Source organism: Epinephelus fuscoguttatus, linkage group LG8 (genome assembly GCF_011397635.1).
Source record: "Epinephelus fuscoguttatus linkage group LG8, E.fuscoguttatus.final_Chr_v1".
Taxonomy (NCBI): Eukaryota; Metazoa; Chordata; class Actinopteri; order Perciformes; family Serranidae; genus Epinephelus; species Epinephelus fuscoguttatus.
The window spans coordinates 3,462,599-3,488,090 of NC_064759.1; the positions used below are offsets into that span (position 1 = coordinate 3,462,599).

A 25,492-nucleotide genomic window follows, 5' to 3' on the forward strand; every position below is an offset into this window, starting at 1 on the left:
CTCCTATATGTAATGGAACCTACATTACTAGTCCAGCAAGTAGGTCAAACCATAGCAACGACCTGCAACAGACCGGTTTTCTAGTCCCTGCTGAGTCCGCCATCCAACATGAGCTTAATACTGCAAACCAAATAAACACACACAACTGCTCAGCTAGCTTGGCCTTGTTACGACTAAGACATCTGATGACAAAAATAGACAACGTGTGTTCTCCATTTTCTCACCCAGACTCATTTAGCCCTCTTCTTTTGTTTTTATCGATACAGTCTACTTTGTTTACATCTGTGTCCCCATGAGATCATGTGAGGTGGTGCATTCATGCTCCGTCTGGCACAATAATCTTAAAAGGATAGTCTGGATTTCTTGAAGTGGGGTTGTATGAGGTACTTATCCATAGTCAGTATATTACATACAGTAGATGTCAGTCAGTGCACCTTCAGTTTGGAGAAGCAGGCTGGAGTCTAACATGGAAGCTAAGCAATGAACTGTTGTTGATGGGGACTGCAACAGAACATGTTGTAGCCACATAAAAAAAACCTGTAGCAGTTTACGTTAACACTATATTGGGAGTATTTTCACCGCTTGCCATCACACAGGCTGTCTAGGTGGGGCAGTCGTTAACAGCTTTAGTTCCCCATCTATGCTCTTGTAAAAGCCAGACCAGCAGCTCCTGTGTTCAGCAATATTAAATCACTGTTTTTCTCAGTGGAGTCTGGCTTTTAATTTACCTGTCAGAAATCACTGTGTGACATTAAGGTGAAGCAGTGAAAATATTCTGAATATAGAGTTCATTCTTCCACAGCAGTAGATCTGCTTCTCCAACAGGGGGCGTGCCGCCTGACACCAGCTGTGTGTAACACACTGTCTGTAGATAAGTACCCCACTTAAAAAAAACAGAACTATCCCTTTAATAATATCCTGCAGCGTGTGATGCGCCATTACTTTCAGATCTTGAAGGGAGTACGTGGGATTAGAGAGAAAAACATCTGAGAGAGTTCTCGTTATGTGTGTGATGCATCTGATTGCAAAATCAGTCAGGATTTTAACACTGCTGTTGTTTAATTAAGATTATTTCAACTTCTTCAGAAAATAAAAACACTGCAAAAACAATAAAGGTGTCTGACTTCTAGCAAAGTGATATAAACTGAGAACACTGCAGCCTGACTTTGTGTGCACACCCTTCAGGAAATATTCATGACATATAATACTAGAAATGTGTAACGGGGTGTGTAGAGGTCCTCAGAGAGTTATGAACTTCGAGGAGACCCCTGTTTGTCCAGGATGTTACGTAATCTGATGGAGTCAGTGAACGCAGCGCAGGAGGAATGTCGAGGAGCGAGTCAGAGCGTTGATCTAACAGTTGATTTTATAGTTTTTGTTTCCTCCCACAGAACAGAGGAGACATGCAGGGAACTGAACTGGAAACGTGTTTGTTCCCAGTGCATGCTGGGACATGCTGCAGCACCCCCGCGCCCCTGAACAGGGCCATCTGGTACTGAGAGTGTCGCTGTTCATCATCTGTATGACTCGGTGCAGAATTGTTGCACAGATCAGGGAGACAAACCTGCTTTTTATATTTTCAGAACACTAAAAAGATTATTAATTCATCCACAGCATCAAGGTGATTAATATATGTGTATATTTTGAACAGTTCTCAGTTACAGAGCTGAAGGGCTGGGAACGAGGGGTGGCATGAGGGCAGGAGAGCAGACTGGACGGGGTGAACGGGACGTATCGATGGCAGATTGAGTGAACATTGACATGATGAAAGAACACTGGAGGCTGGTACAGTGAGGGGGCAAGAGAGTACAACAAAAGGGTACATAAGGGTTCTTTCCTTGCCTGGATCCAGACCTTTAAGTCCGCCCACAACTGATTCACATTCACAAGGTCACAGTGACCTTTCACTTTCAACCACCAGAATTTTATCAGTTCATTGTTGAGTCCAAGGGGGCTGTCAAGTTGTCTTGCTTTGATCTGAATCAGGGACTCATGTTGTTCCAAAGTTGTATAATTGCCTAGAGTTGGTTGGTGTTCTCACGGCAGCATTTACAAGAGGACCAGATCAAATGCCTTGTGTGAGAAAGCTGCTCTTGATTGGTCAGAATTTCCATGTGGGAAAAATCCAGGAAGTAAAGCAAACGTTGAAGAAGAGTACACTTGCAAGATAAATGTGACACTTTCTAATGTCACAATGGAGGGACAACTACGCAGGTTGATTTTAGCGCTGCTCATCGTGGACTATATTGCTGTCATTGTTCATTTTAGTCAAAGCATACAGTTTGAAAACGAGGCAAACGCGGCTCCAACTAGAAAACAATGTTTTGATGCATTGGATGTGCTGAATGTGCATATTAAGGCAGTACAGGAGGAGGTGCACATTAATAATCCTCCAGGACTGTAACATGCTCATGTTTAACCCAAACAATGTGTCATGTGACTGCAGTTGCTTCACATCCAGGTCGGAACACCTTCTCACCACAAACCAACCGCACCAGAGTTCCTTTGGAACCGGACTGAGACCACCTCTTCAAGAAGGTCTCAGTCCGGTTGTTTTGGTGCACACCTGAGTGTGATTGCTGTGTTCACACCTGCCCAAAGGAACCACACTGAGGGGGCAAATGAACTTGAGTTTGATTGAACTGAACCGAACAGGGCAGGTGTGAAAGCACACGATAAAAAATAACCCATTAGCTTTGCAGTGGGACTCAGTTAGCCAATCAGCACCAAAGACGGGACTAACACCGTTGTTGGTCTGTTGTCAAGCGTTGTCAAGTGGTGCAACCAGTGAGGAGTAACAGATAGACGCTGCTATTCAGGTTGTTCTAAATCAACACGTTCTCTCAATGTTGCCTGACATCATAGTTTGTTTTTACTTCACTTCACTGCCTTTAAAAGCCTGGTAAAACAGGTATGTTGGCATGGCTACGCATCAGTGTGGACTTAACGAGATGTTTGATTCAGGCGGATACGTTGGTCCCTAATGATCAGTTCGGTGAATCAAATTCCCCTCCCCCAATAAAATCAGTTAGGCCCTGTTTAGACGACAACGGTTTCTCTAAAAACGGAAAAGTCTGTCCTTTGCGTTGTAAAAAACTTCTGCTTTTATATGACGATGTTATTGAAACGATCCTCGTTCACACGAAGCTGCAAAATCTACTAGAAACGCTGTAGTATGCACGCCAGGCCAATGGGTGGCAGTGTAAATTTGCAAAGCAACATCATGGCATGACGCCATGCGCCTGTGCTGAAGCGTCTTCCTCTACAACGCGGTGAAAACAAACAAAGAAGACACAATGGCAAAAGCATGCACAGATAACTTTATCTGGATGGACGTCGAGGTGGAGTTGCTACAGTAACAGATCTACACTTCACTTCAAATCAACAGGGTGAGCAGCACAAACAGAGCTCAGCATTGTTGTTGTGACGGTCGGCATGCCTAGTGACTGGAAGCGTAATGCGCATGTGTGAAAAGTCTCAGTTTTCAGAAGAACTGCATATTGCACGTCTACATGACAACAGAGATGCCGCTGTTTCCAAAAAGTTGCACTCTGGAACCCGTTTTCAAAACGTTGTGTTTCCAGGCACCCAAAACGCTGCTGCTGTGTAAACGATCGGCCAAAACGCAACTTAAGTTTACCGTTTTCAGTTGAAATCATTGTCGTATAAACGAGACCTTAGAGTGGACGCCATGTTAGACTGAAGATGGAAACAGAGTGAGGTGACATTTGTGTCTGATGTCAGCCAAAGTCTTTCCTGCTTCGTATGTTCTGAAGAAGAGGGGAAGTAATATCTAAACGTTTGTACCCAATAAACAACCAAATCTTCTCCTCAGAGACTCTGAGGGTCTCTCTGTGCTGAGTCTTCACTCTGCCGCGACAAATTCTTTACAAGAGGCGACTCGTCCTGACAGTTATCTCAGGTATCCTGATGTCTGACAGCACAGGTATGTTTAACACTGTTCACCTGCAGACCGTGTGTGTGTGTGTGTGTGTGTGTGTGTGTGTGTGTGTGTGTGTGTGAGAGAGACGTCCTATTCTCCTGTGTGACACCACGTATCAACACACTCAACTTCAGTCTGAACCACAGGAGGAAAAGATCAACAAACATGGACGAATGAAAAGTAAACCGAGGCCTGAGGGTGTCTAATAACAGATCTGAGTCCGGTCTGTGAATCACAGCAGATTCAATATCTTCAGGAGAGTAAAGTAGGACTGTGTGTGGAAAGAAGCCTGTAGCGACGTGTTACTGTCCCAAGTCCAACAAACACACTGACGGGAGAAGTACTTGGATACTTGACTGCTGTAAAAATACTAATACCACACTGTGAAAATACTCCATTGCAAGTAAAAGTCCTGCATTCCAAACCTTTAATAAAGGCAGTAAAATGTAGTTTAAGTACTTAAAGTAAAAGTGTGTTTGTTGCAGTAAAATGTTCAGCAGTGTTTTCCCACTGGATCAATATTATTGCTGCATAAATGTGTGTGTTGCATTTTATTGCTGTGGATGTTTGAAGTTGTGCCGCTGTAAAAACAAACCACTTTGATGTTAAACCAACAACAGGCTGGACTGGTACACTAAACTTTACAACGAGGTGTCACACTTGACTCAACAGCTGCTCCAGCGTGAAACATACTGATGACAAAGTGTCCCAACAGCAAACAGGCGTTCGATGTTCGTGTGTAACATCAGAGCTCTCTGTCCACACTGAAACTCATTTGTTGCAACCACTGCTGTACTAAAAACACAGCAAATCCCATTTTGGCTGTTCGACTGTTTTCCAAATTTGCAGACATCTTCAGCTGCTGTTCTTCTTCTTTGAGTTAGCCGCTAACTGCTGTTAGCTGCTTTTTAAATCTCCGGAGAGTGGAGGGTCGCACAGATAACTTGACATCAAAACGGCACATCTGCCCTGCCCGTGGTCCCATCCTGTGGTGACACTGGTTTGGCACTGTTACAATCTCCACTGCCTGCTAGAGGCTAAACACAATGTGCGCTGCTCTCCCCCTCCTGCCTGCACTGAAATTTGATCTCTTCATGTTGCCGTACTCCCTTCAGCGCCTATCAGACACTATTGGCAAGGGCATGTCTCTATGAATTTTGCATGTTCTCCCCGTGTCAGCGTGGGTTTCCTCCAGGTGCTCCAGCTTCCTCCCACAGTCCAAAGACATGCAGGTTAACTGGTGACTCTAAATTGTCCGTAGGTGTGAATGTGAGTGTGAATGGTTGTCTGTCTCTATGTGTCAGCCCTGTGATAGTCTGCTGACCTGTCCAGGGTGAACCCTGCCTCTCGCCTAATGTCAACACACCTGCAGGAGCCCTGACGGGATAAGCAGTAACGGAAAATGAATTAATGTTATAATGATAAAAGCTGTTTCGATCAGTTTGCGTTAAATCAACTAAATCAAGCCGGTTTAAGCTGCACATCGGACGGGAAAGACAAAACAAGAGATCGACTAGGGCTGAGCGATAAGGAGAAAATCATGCATGACAATATTTGAGTATCTCAATTATCAATATTGTGGGGTTAATTTACCCTGGAAATCCAGAGTTCTTGCGAGAGCACAATTTGAATTTGCTCAGCGAGTCACTCTGGCATCAGTAATGATGCTCATTACCCATGCCAATGAAACCGAGCTGCACCAATCACATCGGTGTATCTGATATAGGCGGGCCAGAGGCGAGCTAAACAGATGACGACAGCGCTGCGACGACGAAGTCCGGAATCAGTCAGTAAACATTGCAAGATGGCTATGGATGAACACCAGCTGTTTGAAACAGCTTTGGCCGCTACAATGAACGAGTTAGACTTGGCTTTTTCTCTAAAAGAGGAACAGAAGACGGCGCTCGAGTCTTTCCTTTGTAAGAAGGACGTTTTTGCTGTTTTGCCGACCGGATACGGCAAGAGTCTAATCTACCAGTTAGCTCCGCTGGTAGCTAAGCTCTGGATACTTCACCCGGTATATTGTTCTGATTGGTCGTAGTGTTATCCAATTGTGTGCAGTGATATTTTCAAATGCATGCTTGGTGCTGCCCCTCGAGTTGGGCCATTTTCATTACTCATAGCCAGACCCTAAATCTTTCTAGATCTGGGTCTGGATTTCCAGGCTAGGGTTAACTATTGGTGCTTTTACAAAATATTTACACAGTGAGATTGCTGATAAATAACCATCCATCCATTCAGAAAAACAGTTTTCAGCTTTGTGACGATGCATTTTCCAGCTGATCCAGGAGGGTTTTTAAATTATATTAAATAAATCGCTGCTTTAATACATTAACTTCTTATATGTCTTTAAACTGAGTGAATGAGAGGCCTGTTGTTGTTGTTGTTGTGGTGGTGGTGGAGGCGGTGGTTAAATCCTCCCACTGATGTTTGATGTGTTGAGCACTCCTGCTGCTAAAAGGCCTCCAGAGGAAAATAATCTGCCTGTTTCTCCAGACAAGCGTCCTATAATTCACAGAGGCAACACAACCGCTGTGAACACTGGAGGATCGTAGAGGAAATGTCAGGTTCAACAGAGACGCTCTGACCTGGATATCTGTCGTTTTGTCTCTTTTACATGTAAACATGTCTCATTTCTTTTGTCTCTTATTCTGTCAAACACTTTATAAATAAAGCTTACAATCATTTTTATTGAATTATTAGCTGCACAGTATTTTAGAGTCGTGTCAAACATGAAACTGAAACACATAAAGTTGATTTTCTGGTATTCACAGACAGAAAATAAAACTGTCTTCACGGGAGATAAAAATGGATTTCATGGAGACTCTCTGCATCAGTAACAGCTGACTGAACACAACCGCACCATGATGAAAATGTGTCAGCTCACTGACACTGAAACACAAAGACAACACTCTTAGAAAGCCGAGAAGTCTGACGATTTACCTTCAATGTGTTGACAGTTTGAGCATCAAACTCATCAGTCCATTCTGATCAGCAGGTGTGGGAGGGAAAACTGTGAAAACCTCTTTATGTTCAGGTCTGATGCTGCGTTCACATCACATCACACAGACTGTTACAACAAGCAGGGGAGTTAGACAAAACTGTTCACACCAGACACCTCGCTGTTATTGTGATATATCGTAAAAGTCTCATGATTGCTCGGCAAAACAAAAACTACAGAGAGGTCAATAAACTCTTAGGAAAAGAGCTGCAGAGCCACAATCACTGCATGTACATATAATCCATCTTGAACTACTGCGATCAGCTCACATGTTCACAGAGTAGAGACACATCTGTGCAGTTGAAACTCGCTTTCCAATAGCAGAACGAGGAAGATGTTTCTGTGTGCAGATTATAGGACATATAAAGCACTTTTCCACACTAAAGGACAAAACATTATTCACACATCAAAAGTCTGACCATCAGGAGCGACTCAGGATTCAGTGTCTTGTTCGACAAGGACACTCTGACATGTGGACAGGAAGAGCCGAGGAACAAACCACCAGCGACTGTGTGACTAATGGACGCTGTGGCTTCTGAACCACAGCTGCTCCATCATGTTAAACAATCAGAGCGATGCTGACGGCGCTGAACTGCAGCATGATGTCGAGTTTGAGGTCAATCTGAAGTGAACACGAGGATTTACTGAAATATAACATGAGCTGTGATTTCAACGCTCTTTTATCCAGTCAAGAAAAATAAGATTTTTGTTGTTGTCTTGGCTCATTTTTTTTTTTTTAAAAAAATATTTCTGCTGTTGAATAATCTGATTTAAATTAATGTCCAGTGTTGGAAAATCGGTTTACTTTCCTTTATTGTTAACAAATAAATAAGGGACTGTTCTATATTTATCAGAGGAGGAGGGAAGCTCGGGTGTGACTGGGTTCTTTGTTGCGTTTTGTTTTTTTTACTCTCCCCGAAGCTACACGTTTTCCTCGAGCCTCTCTGAGTGACTGGCGGGAAATGCACGACCCTCCCTGCACCGGAAATTAGTTATTAGATTTTAAAAACTTACCCTTTCATATTTGAATGTTAAAAGTTAAGGTTTTTTTTAAATTTGGCCAGTGTTTTTAAGGATTATTTTGGGATTTTTTTGCCTTCATTTTTTAGGACAGTCTAGGCGTGAAAGGGGGAACAGAGAGAACCTGCAGCCGCCGCAGCTAAAACATTGGCTTCAAATATGGGACACCTGCTCTACCCGCCGGAGTGGCTGGGCGCCCCAATTTGGCCAAATTTGAGGTGAGGTGTAATGTCACTGCTCTAAACTCAGATTTGGTCATGGTTTACTCTTACAAGAACCATTCCTCTCACATAATGCATTCAGGGACCATTGGAAATTTGAAAATACAATGATAACAAGCCGTCCAAACTCGCTGGTTTGGAGAATATGTTATCTTAGAAATCATCTGTAAAAATCTGTATGTCCCTCCCCTGAGCCACAGTAATAAACAAGACCCAGTGCTTTAAAAAATAATTTGACATGCCTCCCTCTTTTTGCATCGCCCCGCTCCTCTCATCAATAAGCAACAGTCCCTAAAGATTTTTTGTTTGAGCTTTTATTGAGTGTTTTAAGGGTTGAAAACCTGCTGACAGTGTTTGTGTTTGACTCTCCTGCACAAATCAACAGTCAGATAAATGCACCAGAGGCCCTGCACACACACACACGGACGGACGGACGGACAGACAGACAGACAGACAGACAGACAGACAGACAGCTCCTCCTGTTCACCTCCTCTCAAACACCCCACAGTCTGCAGGAGACTGATGGAGACAGAGCTGCACTGCAACAAACAGGCCCGAGCTCCAACAAACCGAAACCCCCTCTATGTGCTTCCATTATCGGACACAGCTGTGCACGATTTTATTTCATTTGAGTCCAGACACGTTTCCGACTTTAAATCATCCGGAAACAAACCTGTGGTGTGAACAGTCGCAGCGGTTAATGTGTTAACGAGCGCTGCGTCGGTTCACCGTGACAGGCGATGGTCGCCTGCAGCTGCAAGGCAATTTAAAGCCCGGAGTCAGCAAGTGGGAGGGTTCCATTATCGGACGCACAGCCGCCTGGACTCCAACAATCTTCAGTCTTAATTATTTCGTGTGCCAGTCTCAACATGTCATTTAACACAGGAACAGGCTGTTCTCCACTCGTGTTTACACGGGTTAGAAATTTAATATCAATTCCCAAACATGAGCGCGTCGGAGGCCAGTGAACGCATCATTAAAACCACTATAACCAGATGAAAGCACACGGTGCTCGGTGTCTCCGGTGGACTCGGGCTGATGCGAAAATATTTCGGGGACAAAATGAAGAAGCGCTTCGGAGGGAGGCGTGTCCGACAATGGGCGCACCGAGGTTCCCGTTAAACGCTATAACGTTTGTTAGCTCCCCCGGGTTAGCTAGCGTTAAACAAGCTAGCCGGGCGAGCTGGTTTCAAACGTCAACAGTCACCGGGTCCGTTAACGCGCGAGCCAGAGTCGGTAACGGTGAAATAACGTGACTCGTACCTTGTTGTCTCTGCTGGTTTTTCCCACAGATAACTGGAAGGATCATGTTTAGGTCATTCTCTCACATGTGACGTCCATGTTTGCTGTCTGCTGCGGCGTCAAGCTACACATAATAACGCTTCCTACTTCCGGTCACAGGCTTCAAAATAAAAGCCCTGTTGACAATAGTTTGGTGGAACAGACCCTTAATGTTCATTATTGATTAAGAGTCATTTTCTGCACTTTTGCTATTTTTAATGGTGATTTTTAAAAAAGTAATAAATCATTTATAATTAATTTGACCATTTATATCTTATTTCTCTTTTTTCCTTTCTGTATCCTTTATTATGTTTTATATTTTATTGCTCTGTAAAACACTTTGAATTGCCCTTGTGTATGAAATGTGCTTTACAAATAAAGCTGCCTTGCCTCATTAGTAGTATTAATTAAAAGTATTAATGTCCAGAGGTGAAATGCGACTACTACTGCTACTTTATACTTCTACTCATCTCTCTACATCTCAGAGAGAAATACTGTAGGCTTCTTTGTATATTATGTGTATTTAATATTGTGCACTACATATGTTGATAAGTTACTTTGCAAATTCAGACAACAATAATAATAACAATAACACTACTACTAATTATTATTATCGTTATTAGTAGCAGTATAAATCTGATAATAAATGATTGTGTATTATTCTAGATTAATGTACGCAGCAGTGTAAGAAATTACAATAATTAAAATGAGCATCTTTACCAGCTGCAACATTTAAGTGATGAACACTATAATGCAATAGTGATAATAATCCAATAATATAAATATGTATTTTCCTGAAATGGGCCATTCTGCATAACGAGGACTTTTACTTTTGATACTTTAAGTCCATTCTGATGCAGATACTTTGGTACTTTTACTAAAGTAGGAATTTAAGCACTTGTAACAGAATATGTTTTTACACTGTGGTATATAAACTTTTACTGAAGACCACTGCTAAAATAAAATACTCTGTTAAGTAAGTAAAACTGCTGCACTGAAAATGTTCTTAAGTAAAAGTATGATTAGGAAAATGTACCTACAGTATTTACTTGTACTTTACTACTTTACTACTTTAAAAGATCTGAGTGCTTCTTTCAACACTGTAATAATCTAATAATATAATATATGAGTCAACATTTTTTTGTATTAATTACTTTTACTTTGAGTACTTTATGCACTTAATGTACTTTTAGTTATCACCACAATCACCACAAGTAGAAAAACTATCAGCAAACAAATGTACTTAAAGTGCCAAAAGTAAAAGTAATATTTTGTATTCTTAAACCAAATCTGGAAAGTAAGTCTGAGATGAAGAAGTATGAAGCAGCATGAAAAGAAAGTTCTCAAGTGAAGTACAAGTACCTTAAAACTGTACTTAAGTACAGTACTTGCGCCAATGTGCGTAATAACATTCTGCCATATAAATTAATCACACATATTTATAGGCATTAAAGACATATCTATTCATACATCACATAAATTTGACCTTTAGCTGGATGAATCGCTTCCCTCCGTGCTTAATGATATTACAACTACTACTACTACTAATAATAATAATAATGACATAATTGGTCAATATGTGTGATAGTTTCTGCTCCGTCAGCAGCAGCCTGCAGATCAGTTATTACCCAGACCTGCAGCTGTGAGCAGCAGCGTGTCACCTGTGAGGTCTGACCTGAAGGTGAAGACCTGAACCAGGGACGGTCCTGTAAACAGGTCACGCAGAGCTCCACATGATTTATTAGGTTGTTATCTTTTAATAAAGGTCGAAAGTTCTGCAGAAAGGAAAAAGACACTGTTAGAAATGAACCATTGACAAAGACAGTGAAATCACACAAACACAAATAAAGAAATATGTGATTATTATCGCTGATATTTAAGATCTGCAATTTTTTTATACAAGCTTTGTTTCCTCAAGACTGAACTGTTGACCTTCTGAGTGACGCCTGTTCTTATCAAAATGACTGTGAGCATAAAAATCAGCTCAATGTAAAAGGGAAAAAAATATTTTAACAGTCTTTAAAAATAGATATTACAGCTAATAAAGATGTTTTCTCCTTCTCAAACTGATTTATTCCTCGTTACCGATCTTTCCTTTTGAAAAGTTTGGGGCCCGTCTCAAACAAAAACTTTCTTCAAACGTTCATTTGCACAAAAATGTTTTTAAATCTGATTTCCAGACTTTTCCATCCACACCTGATCTGATCTGACATGTTTCAGTGTTCAGTCTGAATCCTGGGAGTTGGTGTTGTTCCTCCTCTAACTCTGTTATGAAGATGAACTAACAGGAAGTGTACATCTGTATGAGTTTAGTAAATGTTACCACAAAAACAAACAAAAAAAAGTAATAACAAGACATTTAGTCTAAAAACCTTCCTTCCAGTGCAGCTCCTCTTCTTTGGGTGTTTTACATGGTGTTTAGTGAACATGTTTAGAAAATATTAGTCACCTGTAATCTGTACAAAAGCTTCACTTCTTGTTTTTAAAACGTGACCGACTTTATGCTTTTATTTTGAAGCCAGAGCACCTCTGTTTCCGGTGTTATTACCTATCTCTGGACGCAGCTGTCAGACAGAAACTGAACTGGTGAATGAATTATTTCTGTTTTTGGAGGTTTAAATACAAACAGTATTATTATTATTCACCAGAATAAAAACAACAATAAAATATTAAATTATTTAGTTGTGTTCACCTGCTGCAGTTTGGAGTTTAAACTGTTGTGTTACGATATAGTTTAACTGTTGTATGGGATGACAGTCTGAATATATGAAAAAAACCTTACATGTATAGAATTAAAGTTCAGATATATGGACTCAGTCTTGAATGAATGAATCCCAACTTGAGAATTAAAGTTTAAATATACTGAACAACGGTTGTAATATATAAACTTTCATTCTATATGTTCACATTCTATTCCATGGATTCAAAGTTCATGTGATATATGCTGTCATTCCATGTATTCCTACTTTCATTCCATAAATTCACACTGTAATTCTATATATTACAGGTTTGTTCCATATTCAGTGTTCATTCCAACTCAAACTGTCGTCCTTTATATTCTGACTTTCATTCTATTAATTCAAGTTTCATTCTATATATTCACGTTTCATTCCACAGATTGAGTTTATTCGATATATGCTGTCATTCCATGTATTTTAACTTTCATTCCATAAACTCAGACTTTCATTCTATAAATTGCCATATTCAAGGTTCATTCCATACCACTCAAACTTTGATTCTATAAATTTCAACCTTCATTCTATTAATAAAAGTGTCATTCCACATATAAACGGGTTCATTCCCCAAATGAAAACTTTCTTTCCATAAATTCAAACATTCATTCTATATAGTCCAACTTTCGTCCTATTATATATACAAGTTTCATTCCAAACATTCCAACTTTTATTCCATAAATTCAACTTTTCATTTTAAACATTCAAGTTTCATGCTTTATCACCACCGACATTCCATATACTCAAACTTTCATTCTATACATTCTGACTTTCATTCTATATAAGTTTCGTTCTAAACATTCCAACCTTTATTCCATAAATGCAAATTTTAATTTTAAATATTCTAGTCTCAAGCCATATTGTGGCCATCATTCCAAATACTAAAATTTTCATTTTATATATTCCAACTTTCATTCTGTTAATACAAGTGTCATTCCATAGGTTCATTCACAAAGTTCATTCCATAAATTTAAACTGCCATTCTATATTCTTCTTTATGTACAAGTTTCATTGCATGTATTTAAATTTAATTCCATACATTCAAACTTTCATTCCATAATTGTAAACTTTCGTTCTATATATCCTCGTTCCGTTTAATAGATTCAGATGTTATTCAATATACAGTACAGGCCAAAAGTTTGGACACACCTTCTCATTCAATGCGTTTTCTTTATTTTCATGACTATTTACATTGTAGATTCTCACTGAAGGCATCAAAACTGTGAATGAACACATGTGGAGTTATGTACTTAACAAAAAAAGGTGAAATAACTCAAAACATGTTTTATATTCTAGTTTCTTCAAAATAGCCACCCTTTGCTCTGATTACTGCTTTGCACACTCTTGGCATTCTCTCCATGAGCTTCAAGAGGTAGTCACCTGAAATGGTTTCCACTTCACAGGTGTGCCTTATCAGGGTTAATGAGTGGAATTTCTTGCTTTATCAATGGGGTTGGGACCATCAGTTGTGTTGTGCAGAAGTCAGGTTAATACACAGCCGACAGCCCTATTGGACAACTGTTAAAATTCATATTATGGCAAGAACCAATCAGCTAACTTAAGAAAAACGAGTGGCCATCATTACTTTAAGAAATGAAGGTCAGTCAGTTCGGAAAATTGCAAAAACTTTAAATGTGTCCCCAAGTGGAGTCGCAAAAACCATCAAGCGCTACAACGAAACTGGCACACATGCGGACCGACCCAGGAAAGGAAGACCAAGAGTCACCTCTGCTTCTGAGGATAAGTTCATCCGAGTCACCAGCCTCAGAATTGGCAAGTTAACAGCAGCTCAGATCAGAGACCAGATGAATGCCACACAGAGTTCTAGCAGCAGACCCATCTCTAGAACAACTGTTAAGAGGAGACTGCGCGAATCAGGCCTTCATGGTCAAATAGCTGCTAGGAAACCACTGCTAAGGAGAGGCAACAAGCAGAAGAGATTTGTTTGGGCCAAGAAACACAAGGAATGGACATTAGACCAGTGGAAATCTGTGCTTTGGTCTGATGAGTCCAAATTTGAGATCTTTGGTTCCAACCGCCGTGTCTTTGTGAGACGCAGAAAAGGTGAACGGATGGATTCCACATGCCTGGTTCCCACTGTGAAGCATGGAGGAGGAGGTGTGATGGTGTGGGGGTGTTTTGCTGGTGACACTGTTGGGGATTTATTCAAAATTGAAGGCACACTGAACCAGCATGGCTACCACAGCATCCTGCAGCGACATGCCATCCCATCCGGTTTGCGTTTAGTTGGACCATCATTTATTTTTCAACAGGACAATGACCCCAAACACACCTCCAGGCTGTGTAAGGGCTATTTGACCAAGAAGGAGAGTGATGGAGTGCTGCGGCAGATGACCTGGCCTCCACAGTCACCGGACCTGAACCCAATGGAGATGGTTTGGGGTGAGCTGGACCGCAGAGTGAAGGCAAAGGGGCCAACAAGTGCTAAACACCTCTGGGAACTCCTTCAAGACTGTTGGAAAACCATTTCAGGTGACTACCTCTTGAAGCTCATGGAGAGAATGCCAAGAGTGTGCAAAGCAGTAATCAGAGCAAAGGGTGGCTATTTTGAAGAAACTAGAATATAAAACATGTTTTCAGTTATTTCACCTTTTTTTGTTAAGTACATAACTCCACATGTGTTCATTCATAGTTTTGATGCCTTCAGTGAGAATCTACAATGTAAATAGTCATGAAAATAAAGACAACGCATTGAATGAGAAGGTGTGTCCAAACTTTTGGCCTGTACTGTATATGCTGTCATTCCACATACTCCACCTTTCATTCTTTATATTCTGACTTTAAGTCTATCAAAACAAGTTTCATTCCATATATTCAAGGTTGATTCCAAACATTCTTCACGCCATATTATGACCTTCATTCCATACATATTAATACAAATGTGGTATTACATACCACACTGCATTATATTTGTTTCAGCTATGCTGTGGTATATTTATGTAACCATACTTAGGTTGCATTTATATTTTTTTTATGTGGTAAATATCACTTATAGTCCTATAAACACATAATAAGCTGTGATATACCAACAGTGTACAGCTGTATATAGACACACTGAACTGTAGTAGAACCAATATAATGGAGAAATGAATACAAATAATAGTATAAGTATATGTGTATGATCATGAATGATATTTTATAAACTACACTGTCGTATACTTATTACAGGCAGGACTTCAACAGTGTGGTATTAGTACTTTATACTTACTCCCCTACTGAGCAGTCCATAGATATAAATATTTCATCGCAGTATAAAAACAAATACACACACACACACACACACACACACACACACACACACACACACACACACACACACACACACACACACACTGCAGCAGTTCCAGGTTTCATTTGTTTATTTTCTGGAAAATAATGTGAAGGTACAGTCTCTTTAAAAATCTCTTCTGTTAGCTTCAGAAGCACCTCTGTTTGAAAACATATTCATATGTACAACACACTCAACATTCCCTGGTTATTTATTTATTACAAGGTTCAAATAAAAATCTGAATACAACAAAAAGTCAATTTATTATTCAAATACAAAGCAACAGACGCTGGACGCTCGTTTTTATTTTATTCTCCGGAGCCTAAAAACATGAAAAACTAACAATAACATTAATAATAATAATAATAATAATAATGAGAGCAATTAATATCATACATCAATAAAAAATATGAAAAAATATGAAATATGGCCTTTAACTGATCCCTAGTCTGCGCGCACGCACACACACACACACTCACTCACTCACAGACGCACTACCTCGCTGGTCAACAGCTCCCTCCACTGGCAGAGTCTGGAACTGCATGTGAACTCACAACAGGTTTATTGCATAACAACAAAATGCTCCACACACACACACACACACACACACACACACACACACACACACACACACACACAGGATGACGTCAGTGTTACAAACGGGAAAACACAGGTGGGTAAATTATCAGATGATTGTGTTTGACCTACTGAGTGACAGCTGCTCTTGTTAAAAAAATAAATGACAGAGTAAAAATAAAACGATGGTGGTTTTAAAACAAATATTAGTTTAATTTAAAGGAAAAAAAATTAAAAAGAAATTTAACAGTTAAAAAAAACAGAAATTAAAAGTGTTCTCTCTCTCAAACTGATTTGAACCTGATCTTTTCATCTCAAGCAAAACTTTATTTAAACTTTTATTTGGACACAAACAGCTTTAAGTTTCCATTCACACCTGATCTGATCCGACACGTTTCAGTGTCTGAATCCTCAAAGTCGTTAGAAAGATGAAACTATTTGAAGGTGCAATCGTCTGTACGAGTTTCACTGCAAAGAGTCGTGTAACAACAAGACATTTAGTCTGGAGAAAATCTGCTTCTTAAAGGTGTTCTTACTTAAAATAAATGTGCATGCACAGAAAATACTGATCCAGCTCAGTGAACAGATACATTTAAAGGGATAGTTTTCTTTTTCTGAAGTGGGGCTGTACGACGTACTTATCCATAGATAGCATATTACCTACAGTAGATGTCAGTCAGCACGCCCACAGTTTGGACAAGCAGACTGGAGTCGGACGCTAAAGCTAAACAACGTACTGCTGTGGACGAGGTCAGCAACAAAACATCTCTTACACACACAATAAAAGTCCAACCTTAAAGAAAACTATTGAAGTTTATGCTATTTTCAGAGCCACCAGACTCCATTGAGAAAAACAGCGATTTAATATTGCTGAACACAGGAGCTGCTGGTCTACTGCTGCCTCGATTAGTTACACATTTTGTGTTACTGTGTGACTTTGGTGTGTGTGAACTAACCTTTTAAAAAGCCAAAGCCATCCAATAACACAAACAAACTAACAGATCGAGGCAGCAGTAGACCAACAGCTCCTGTGTTCAGCAATGTTAAATCGCTGTTTTTCTCAATGGAGTCTGGCTTTGACCAGAGCAATGTAACAGCTTAATCTTCCCATTGGAAATCACTGTGTGGCATTAAGATAAAGCAGTGAAAATATTCTAAATATAGCGTACACTTAAACTGACATTGATTTTATTAGGCTGGACTTTTTTAGGTGGCTAAAAAAGTTTTGTGGCTGACCCCTCCACAGCAGTACATCACTTAGCTTCCACGTCAGACTCATGTCTGCTTCTCCAAACTAAGGGCGTGTCGACTGACATCTACTGCATGTATAAACTATCTGTGAGTAAGTAAACCACGAAACCCCACTTCAAAAAATGTGAAGCATCCCTTTAAAGGTTTTCTACTTACATTAAATACAAATACACATAATTAATTTCTAAAAAAGGGGGTAAAGTGAAGAAATGAAGAGAAGGAAAGAGAAAAGAAAGGACTGAATCTGTCTCTGTTGGTCTTACAAATATCTCGATTACAGGAAGCTGACTTGTTGTGGAAGCTGCAAAACGTATTTCAGATCAATGAGATTTTACGGCTCATAAAGACGTAACAACCTGTTAAAAGGTTAAATATCTGCAGTACTTAATAAAGCTGGAACTTGTGACCGACTCAAACTTTCTGCTCACAACATGAACATAAGATCTGCTCACACACACATCAACATTCAGTGCTTCACTGTCAGACTGCATTTCAACAACAGGACAAAAAACAAACCGATCAAATCTATTTTCCATCCTGACTTTAACTTCAGTAACATTTTCATCCAACATGGCTGCACCCCTGTCTTTAATCACCTCACCACACAGACAGACATTTATCAGCTCGCTCCCAAAGTTTGAATCTCTGACTGAAATCTCATCGGCTGCCGGCGCCGACAGGAACCATCTCAGACATCTCAAAATTAAGGTTTGAACTTTCTCCTCAACGTGATGAATCCAACAGTGCAGCACAGAGACAAGAAACCACAGACACTGAAGCACCGACACGTCACTGGCCTGCAGGGGGCAGCAGTGACACTTAACACCACTTTCTGTTGTGATTGTCGTTCCTACATCGCCGTCACCACCAACACCAGCAGCTGTGCTCCCACTCTGACCCTCAACAGTCCCAAGTTTCAGTCCAACTTCAGGCACATTATTCATTTCATTATCAATCACAATCTTTTTTACTGTCTCGTATCTGCAGAGGCGTTAAAGCTAAAATCCATCCCATAATCTCCTCCTGGGTTTCCTCCACAGACCTCAGTGTCTCTCTGAATTCACCTGGATGTTGCAGACTTTTTATTAACTAGTAACTCAAACTGATTTCCAAAACTCTCCAGACCTGCAATATGACCCTTAATAAGACAGGAAGTGCATTTTCAAAATAATGGCACCGCCAGCAGTCAGTGTAACATTTACTTTCCTGTTTACAAACAATAATTTTTCTTAATCAATAAAAATAGAAAACAGGACAACTGAATTCAGCTTTTATTTTTGTTTTGTAGTTTTTTTGTTTGTCAGATTGATGAAAAATTAAAATAAATAACTTTTTTTTTTTTTGCTTTTTTCCTTCTCAATTTGCCTCAATTTCATCTTAAAAACAAAGACAGCTGTTTAACCCTGACCGCAAACTGGCTTGATTTCTTTCAAAAACATGGGAAGAAAGAAGTGAGTAACGAAAGAAGAAATGACCCAAAAAAATCTGCAAGAAATTAGTAAAAAGAGAAAATTAAAAACAAGAAAATTAGTTTACAAAAAATGAAGCAAACAAATAAATGACCTGGAAAAACTGCTTAAAAATTATAGTAAGTCTGTCACATAATTTTAAACATGAAGAAATAATAATAATCATATATTTTTTTCTTTTTTCCCTATTTTTTTTTAACAATATTTATCTTTATCTATTAATTTCTTTCCATGTTGCTTGTTGACTTTCTCCCCATGTTTCTGAAAGAAATCGCATCAGTTTGCTCGAAGGGTTAAATGGCTAAAATAAATATAATAGGAAATTTATTTTAACTGGTAGATATATCTCTGGCTTTTGCTGTTGTTGACAAATCTATTTAATAAATTAATTTGTGAATCTTGTTACAAGACATCATGGGAGGTTTGAAAGTAATTTAACTTCCTCACTTCTGGAAGAGGCGTTTAGATGATCAAAAAACATCCTCCTGACATCCCTCGTTAATTCTGTTGTTTATAATCTGACATAAAATTTTATTAAATCTTTGGTTAATTTTTCAGGACGTGTCATTTGAAAGGACACTGTGTGTTGTCAGGGATGTGCATTTTATGACAGTCAATACTAGGACAGAGTGTTTGCCGTCAGGGCCCCGAGGCTCTGAGATGACCCGCCCAAAGGGAAATATAAAAGACGGAAAGGTCATGACGTCAGTGACAGCGCTTGAGGAGCCAGAGTTTGGTGTCAGCTCTCCGTATCTTTGTTGTTTTAACTTTGACTGATCCAACAGATTTAAAAACACACATCACATGATGTCGACTGACGTTTATATCTAAATGCACCCATTTATTTTCCTTGTTTTTGATCTCCAAACAGATGTTTCTGTCCGTCAGCTGCGTATAACTCAACTCAAGCTTCTCGTTGGTCCAAGGTAGCTAAATGCTAGCTGTTGTTAGCAGGTACGTGTATTTGTTATCAATAACTAACTAAACATTAAACTGTTAATGATATTAAACAACATTCAGGAGGGCTGACATTAGGTAATGTTTCCTATTGTTGTCAGGAGCTGGTGCTAATCATCAAATTCTCATAAATCTGGACCTTCATCACTCACCAGTGTGTGTTACTTTGTTCATCAATGATCTGAGTTAGCATTTGCACTTTGTTTAGCTAACGTTAGCGAGCTACATCTCTGTGGAGTCGCCCTACGTTAATCTGAACTGTAAATGAAGGTGTAAGAGAAACGGACAGAGAGCTGCGGTGATGTTTCAGCCTCTCAAGCTTCATCGCTGTCGTGACTCATGCGTGTGCAGCTAATTAATGTTAGATGACTAACGTTAGCAGGAATGTAAATCACTGAGGCAAACTGCGAGGCGTTACAGCCTCCGGTCAAGTCCTGGTTTAGCAGATATTTACCAAACTGACAGGTGACATCATGAAGTCCAGTTAGAATAATAATCAGAGCCATTAAGAACTGATGTGGTTCTAACTGCAGTCTGGTCCTGATAACAAGTCGGACCTGCTCTGTTTGTTCATGTATCACGATGTAATGTTATGATGTAATGTTCGCTACCCTGGACCAAACATGGACTGAGGACAGAGCGGTGATCTGTCTGGAGATCAGTAACACGGAGATCAATAACACGGGAGACAAACGCATATTAAAATAAAAAACATCAGCTGATGACATCACATCACGTGGAAGGAGTTTTCAGTCAGAGCTGAAACAACAAAGACGTGACGGGTCACAGTGATTTGACGTGCTCGCCCCTGTGATCCCGAAAGAGCTGACACCAAACACTGTCACTGACGTCATGACCTTTGCTTTTATAGTTTGCCCGAGGGAATAAGGTTTGGATGAGTCAGCGATCACTTTCAAGTCCTTTCTTGTCTTCTTTATCAGAGAACTTTTGCAGATTGTACTAAAGATCTACTTTCCTTTGAACTGACATTTATCACTGCGGTTTGAGGGTTTTCATCGGTTTTCTTTTAAAAACTGTTTTTATGACTTGTTTTTTTTTGTTGTTGTTGCCTCGTAAAACACTTCATATCTCTGCTTTAAACAGTGCTTTATAAATACAGATTATCATTATTACTGGTTGCAAAAGTTCACTTTAAAATAAGTTATAAGATTTATGATCATGTTTACTGAAGAATAAACATCATGTTCTGATTTAATCTTTATAAAAATCCTGTTAATGATCTTGCGACCCTGACTGGGGGTCCTGCCACCAGGTTGGGATATTTGTCAGTAACCTCTCAGTCAACAGACGAAAAAAAAACTGCTCTGATTTTCTATTTGTCAATTTTGAATTTTAAATCAAACGGTCCAAAATGTAGAATTTGTTTTACAGATATTATCGTATATAAAAAATATAATTTTAGAAACTTGACTTCAGTTTTCCAGAATTCTATAATCAGTGACTCAAATATAAAATTAAAGGGACATTTCAACAAAAGCCTCTCGTCACACAGACACCAGGAAATTCTGAACTCTTCCACAACGTGACAGAAACAAACTAAAGACAGAGCTGTGGCTGACGACCGTATTTCCAACCGGTGGGTTTGGGGATGGGGGGAGGGGATGGGGGGGGGGGGGGCACCAGACAACATTTCATAACGACATGTTTTTACTATAAATGCTCACACAAACACATGCAGCTAATTTTACAAGCTGTTGTTCAAAAACTCATTTCAGGCGTCAAACTTCTACAAGCTGATTTTTTTTTTCTTTCTTCTGTCTTAAATATACTGTGTTTATTTATTTATTTAAAGATATTATCTGAGAAATTATGTACATACAGATTTAGACCACTTTGGATTAAAAAATAAAACTTCTTTATAGTCAGAATAATATTAATAATAATCATTTTTTACCTTTTGTTACATAAAAATATGTTGCTATGCTCCGGCCCTGGGCGGGGCTGAAAGCACAGGTGCAGCAAGTGCAGGTAGAGAGAGGGGCGGGGCTAAAGGCTGTCAATCACAGTGACTGGGGTTAAAGGGCAATCCCGCCAAAAAATTGCATTGGGGTCGCAGTTGGTATAAAGTTCACATCACATCATCGGAGGAAGATTTTAAATTAAAGTTCAACATCTTGTTTTCTGTTTTATACGTTCAAATGTCTGAGCAAGGCACAGGAAGTGACACCCCTTCAAAATATAACTGCTCACCTGGCTGCAGTGATGAACAGGTGTGCTCCAGGACACAGTGACATCACTGCTGGGTTTGATTACAGGTGCAATAAAAACTGCAGCTGGGGGTTGTTTTTATTATCAACCAATCTCCCGTCTAATCGATTAAATGTTTGGTTTATAAATTGTGAAGAATTTTCTACGACGTTTGGTCATCTCTGACAGTCCGAACCCAAAATCGTTACGTTACAATGATCAGAAAATTCTCATGATTAAGAAGCTCAAATAGAAAAACTCTAGCAAATATTTCTGCAAGAAAAAAAATATAATAACCGACTAATTTCAGCCCTTTAAACAAAAACAAAAGCTTAATATTCTTCTATGCGAGCTTCTCAAATGAGAACTTTTTCTGTTTTTCTTTGTTTAATGTTGCTGTAAACTGGTTGTTTTTCTTTTTACTCATTTAAACTTTATTTGGACTTTTGGTCGGAAAAAAAAACAAAACTACGATGGACATTTTTCTCCATCGTCTGACAACTTTTAGACCAAATTATTAATCAGTTAATTTGGAAAATAAATGGCAGATTGATTGCTAATAGAAATAGTTAGTTGCAGCCCTTGAGTAACGACCTTTTGGCACTTTGGGGTACTTTGTGGTTTTGGGAAAATGCCTGTTAACATATATAAAATATCAAGATAAACATTGGTGGAATTGCCCTTTAAGAAGTTGACCTGAAAGGGCGATAAAGCTGAAGCCTGAGGGGGGACTGTAGCTGTCATACGAACATTTCAGCGGGAAGAAGATGCAGATTTGTGAGCTCAGGGTTCCTGCACATCAACACTAATCTGTGTATTAATATTTTGTCGTGTTCGTAAATTTGTCACTGAAAGAAATCTCCGGGTGATTTCGGTTTCTTTCCCCCAGGTGTACAGAATCCCTGTTTCCCATCTGCTATTCTTTCATTCACCCTCACATTCATTTTCATCATTTAAATGCATAATCTTCTATTAAAAAAGCAGCCAAGTTTCACACACGACTACAGGCAAGTGCATCCGATGCATTGTCAGCGCCTTCTTCTTTAGCAAGACACTAATGTTTTCTCTGTTAGAGGGAATGTGGACGAGAGTGAAGTCTGAAACGTGATGCTGCCAAAGGTGTTTGTCTCTGAATCTTTGAGACATCCGTGAAGATTTAACTGGAATCCATCCAAACATGTGACTCCGAGGACAACAGGATGTACTCCCTCTTATTGCACACACTGTGATGTGGTGTGTTCATACAGTGTGTCACATTCTGTCAGACGCAGCAGCGTGTTTCAGACTTCAGACTGCGGCTCAGTAAAATAAAGTCTTAACAGTGACACTCGTGTAGCTGGCAGTGACGTAGCAACTAAAAGATAAACTGATTATCTGTGATCAGACAGGACGCTTTTTTCCCTCATTTCTTGTGTGCTGAAGGCTTCAAGCGTGAGTCGCTCTGAATTCAAGTGTCGGACACAAATGTAACGCAGTGAGTTTTGGTGGTTTTGGTGGGAAATGATGATGACTCCCAACCTTTTTGTCTTGAGAAATGTCTCCCTGTGACAAAAATATGAAGAGAGACAAGTATCTACAATTTAACAACAATAAATTGGTTAGAAAAAATTAACATGTAACAAAGATGTATATTTTTTTCTCCATCTTGTGACTCTTCAGATTCTTTTTGAGACTCTACTCAAAGTTATTAACAATTACTGATGCAGATGCATTTTGGTAAATAGATTTCAACTTGTAGCAGAAAGAAGATGAACTCTTCAACCAAATTGAGTTTGGTTTTATCTGTGTCTTCTCACACCAAAACTGATGTTAATGTCAAAATCAGACACAAACAAGACATTCACGGACGTCTCTTCTTGCTGAAGAACAGAAGGGGAGTCACCAGATTTCTGTGACTTGCTGATAAAGCCGATAAGCTGATTATTTTACCGTCTCTCTGTAGATGAACGGTTCTAAAGAAGAAGGTATACAAAAATATAATTGTGAATATTAATGCGATTCCACATGTGACGAAAAGATTTTTTTGGTTTATATCCTGAACAGCAGATTAGTCAATTTCACAACTCACAAAGAAAAACTTCAGCGTTTTGAGGACAGCGTCCTGTGTGATCACGGGATAATTTCACGGGTATAAAGCTGCTCTAATTGGACACAAATCAGGGGCATCACGATGATTATATGACTTGAAAAGAAGCAGCATATCAGGGGCTTTAAGCACTGAACGCACTCCTGAGAGAGCTTCATCCAAAACCTTTAACCTGCTTTTAACTAACTGAATATAAATTCTTTTGACCAGTTTGGTTTAAGTAGAATCTCACAACCTCTTTCAGGCTGTTAAACTGGCATCTGTGACTTTCGGAGCAGGAAACATATTATTTCAAAAATATACAGAGCTCTAGGACATGGCTGAGTTCCTGTCAAAGTGGCTGATAAAGCAGAGAAAGCCAAACATCAACTGTATTGGCCTCCGGCTGGTTCCTAACCTAAAGAGTTCTGGGGTAAAATCATCCGAACCAATCACACATCGTTTCCTGTCGAGAACATGGCTGCCGGGTGGAGCAGAGACCAGTCAGAGAGCTCTGCCGTGGGGAAGATCCAAGCGTATCTGGATGCATAATTCTTTTCAAGATCTTCCAAGCGCTGCTGGTTTTTACAGACGGTTTCTTTACATAAAGCCGACGTCACGTGAGCGGTTTATTCCTGCGTGTTTGCATTTATGCGAGTGCATTTTTCATTAACATGCAGATAAGACTCGTACAAGCTAATGCCTAAAAAGAGAAGCATCTGTTTTTTTTTTTCTTGACTTCAAGCATTGCAAGAGCGTTTTCAGTTAAGTGCCTTCGACGGAAAACTCCCCCCTCCTTCAGTTCATCACGACCCGGACAGAAATCTCTTCTCACCGAGACTCCCGCAGGTTCCCGAGTTACTTCCACGCCTCGCTCTGCAGACCATCTTGTGGGGGGAGCGGTGAGTGGGCGGCGGAGCGGCGCAGATCCCAGTCTCTCTACCTCCATCAGGGTGGCCCTCTCCTTCACCGACTCCCTCCGAGCTCCTGGAGCACGGGGGGGTTGCGGGGTCACTTCAGCCGGTCGGATCGGAAGGAGTCCTCCACAGCCGGGTCGGCGAGCATCAAGTCGCCGTCCAACATGTCGAGAGCCAGGGGGTCCATCCTGAGGGGGTCGTCCAGAGAGAAGGGATCCATCTCAAAGCCGGGGACGTGGGACAGAGCGCTGGCGATCTCTTTAGACAAACCCGGCGGGGAGTCGCCTGCAGGGAGGGAGGGACAGCGGACATGTTAGACTTTCAGGAAATAAAACCTGAAAGAAAACTACAGAACACCCGACTTGTTAATCATCTTCTTCTCAACTCTTAACAACAACTCAACTTCCAGTGTTCAGAAATATTTAAATGGAGCCAATAATCAAATAAATTCTTGAAGATATACTCTGCGGGATTTTCCTAAAATACAATGTACAGACTCATACAGAAGAAATCCCTCTCAATCAGAAGTGTGCGGTGGTGTATTTTTTGGCAGAAACTCCGC

At 40.0% G+C, this 25,492-nt stretch overlaps 2 protein-coding genes across 3 annotated transcripts in view; both read right to left on the reverse strand.

Moving 5' to 3' along the window:
* Positions 1-9,551, reverse strand: part of LOC125893893 (DENN domain-containing protein 4B-like) — a 224,515-nt gene extending 214,964 nt beyond the window's left edge. The window contains exon 1 of the mRNA XM_049584865.1: positions 9,449-9,551. The gene's annotated coding sequence lies outside the window, so the exon portion shown is untranslated. The remainder of the gene's footprint in view (positions 1-9,448) is intronic.
* Positions 9,552-16,072: 6,521 nt separating this feature from the next.
* LOC125893898 (CREB-regulated transcription coactivator 2) overlaps positions 16,073-25,492 on the reverse strand; it is a 63,744-nt gene continuing 54,324 nt past the window's right edge. For both annotated transcript variants that reach the window (XM_049584880.1, XM_049584878.1), the window contains one exon: positions 16,073-25,215. In XM_049584880.1, coding sequence (XP_049440837.1) covers positions 25,025-25,215 — 191 coding nt within the window. In that variant the 3' untranslated portion in view covers positions 16,073-25,024. The remainder of the gene's footprint in view (positions 25,216-25,492) is intronic.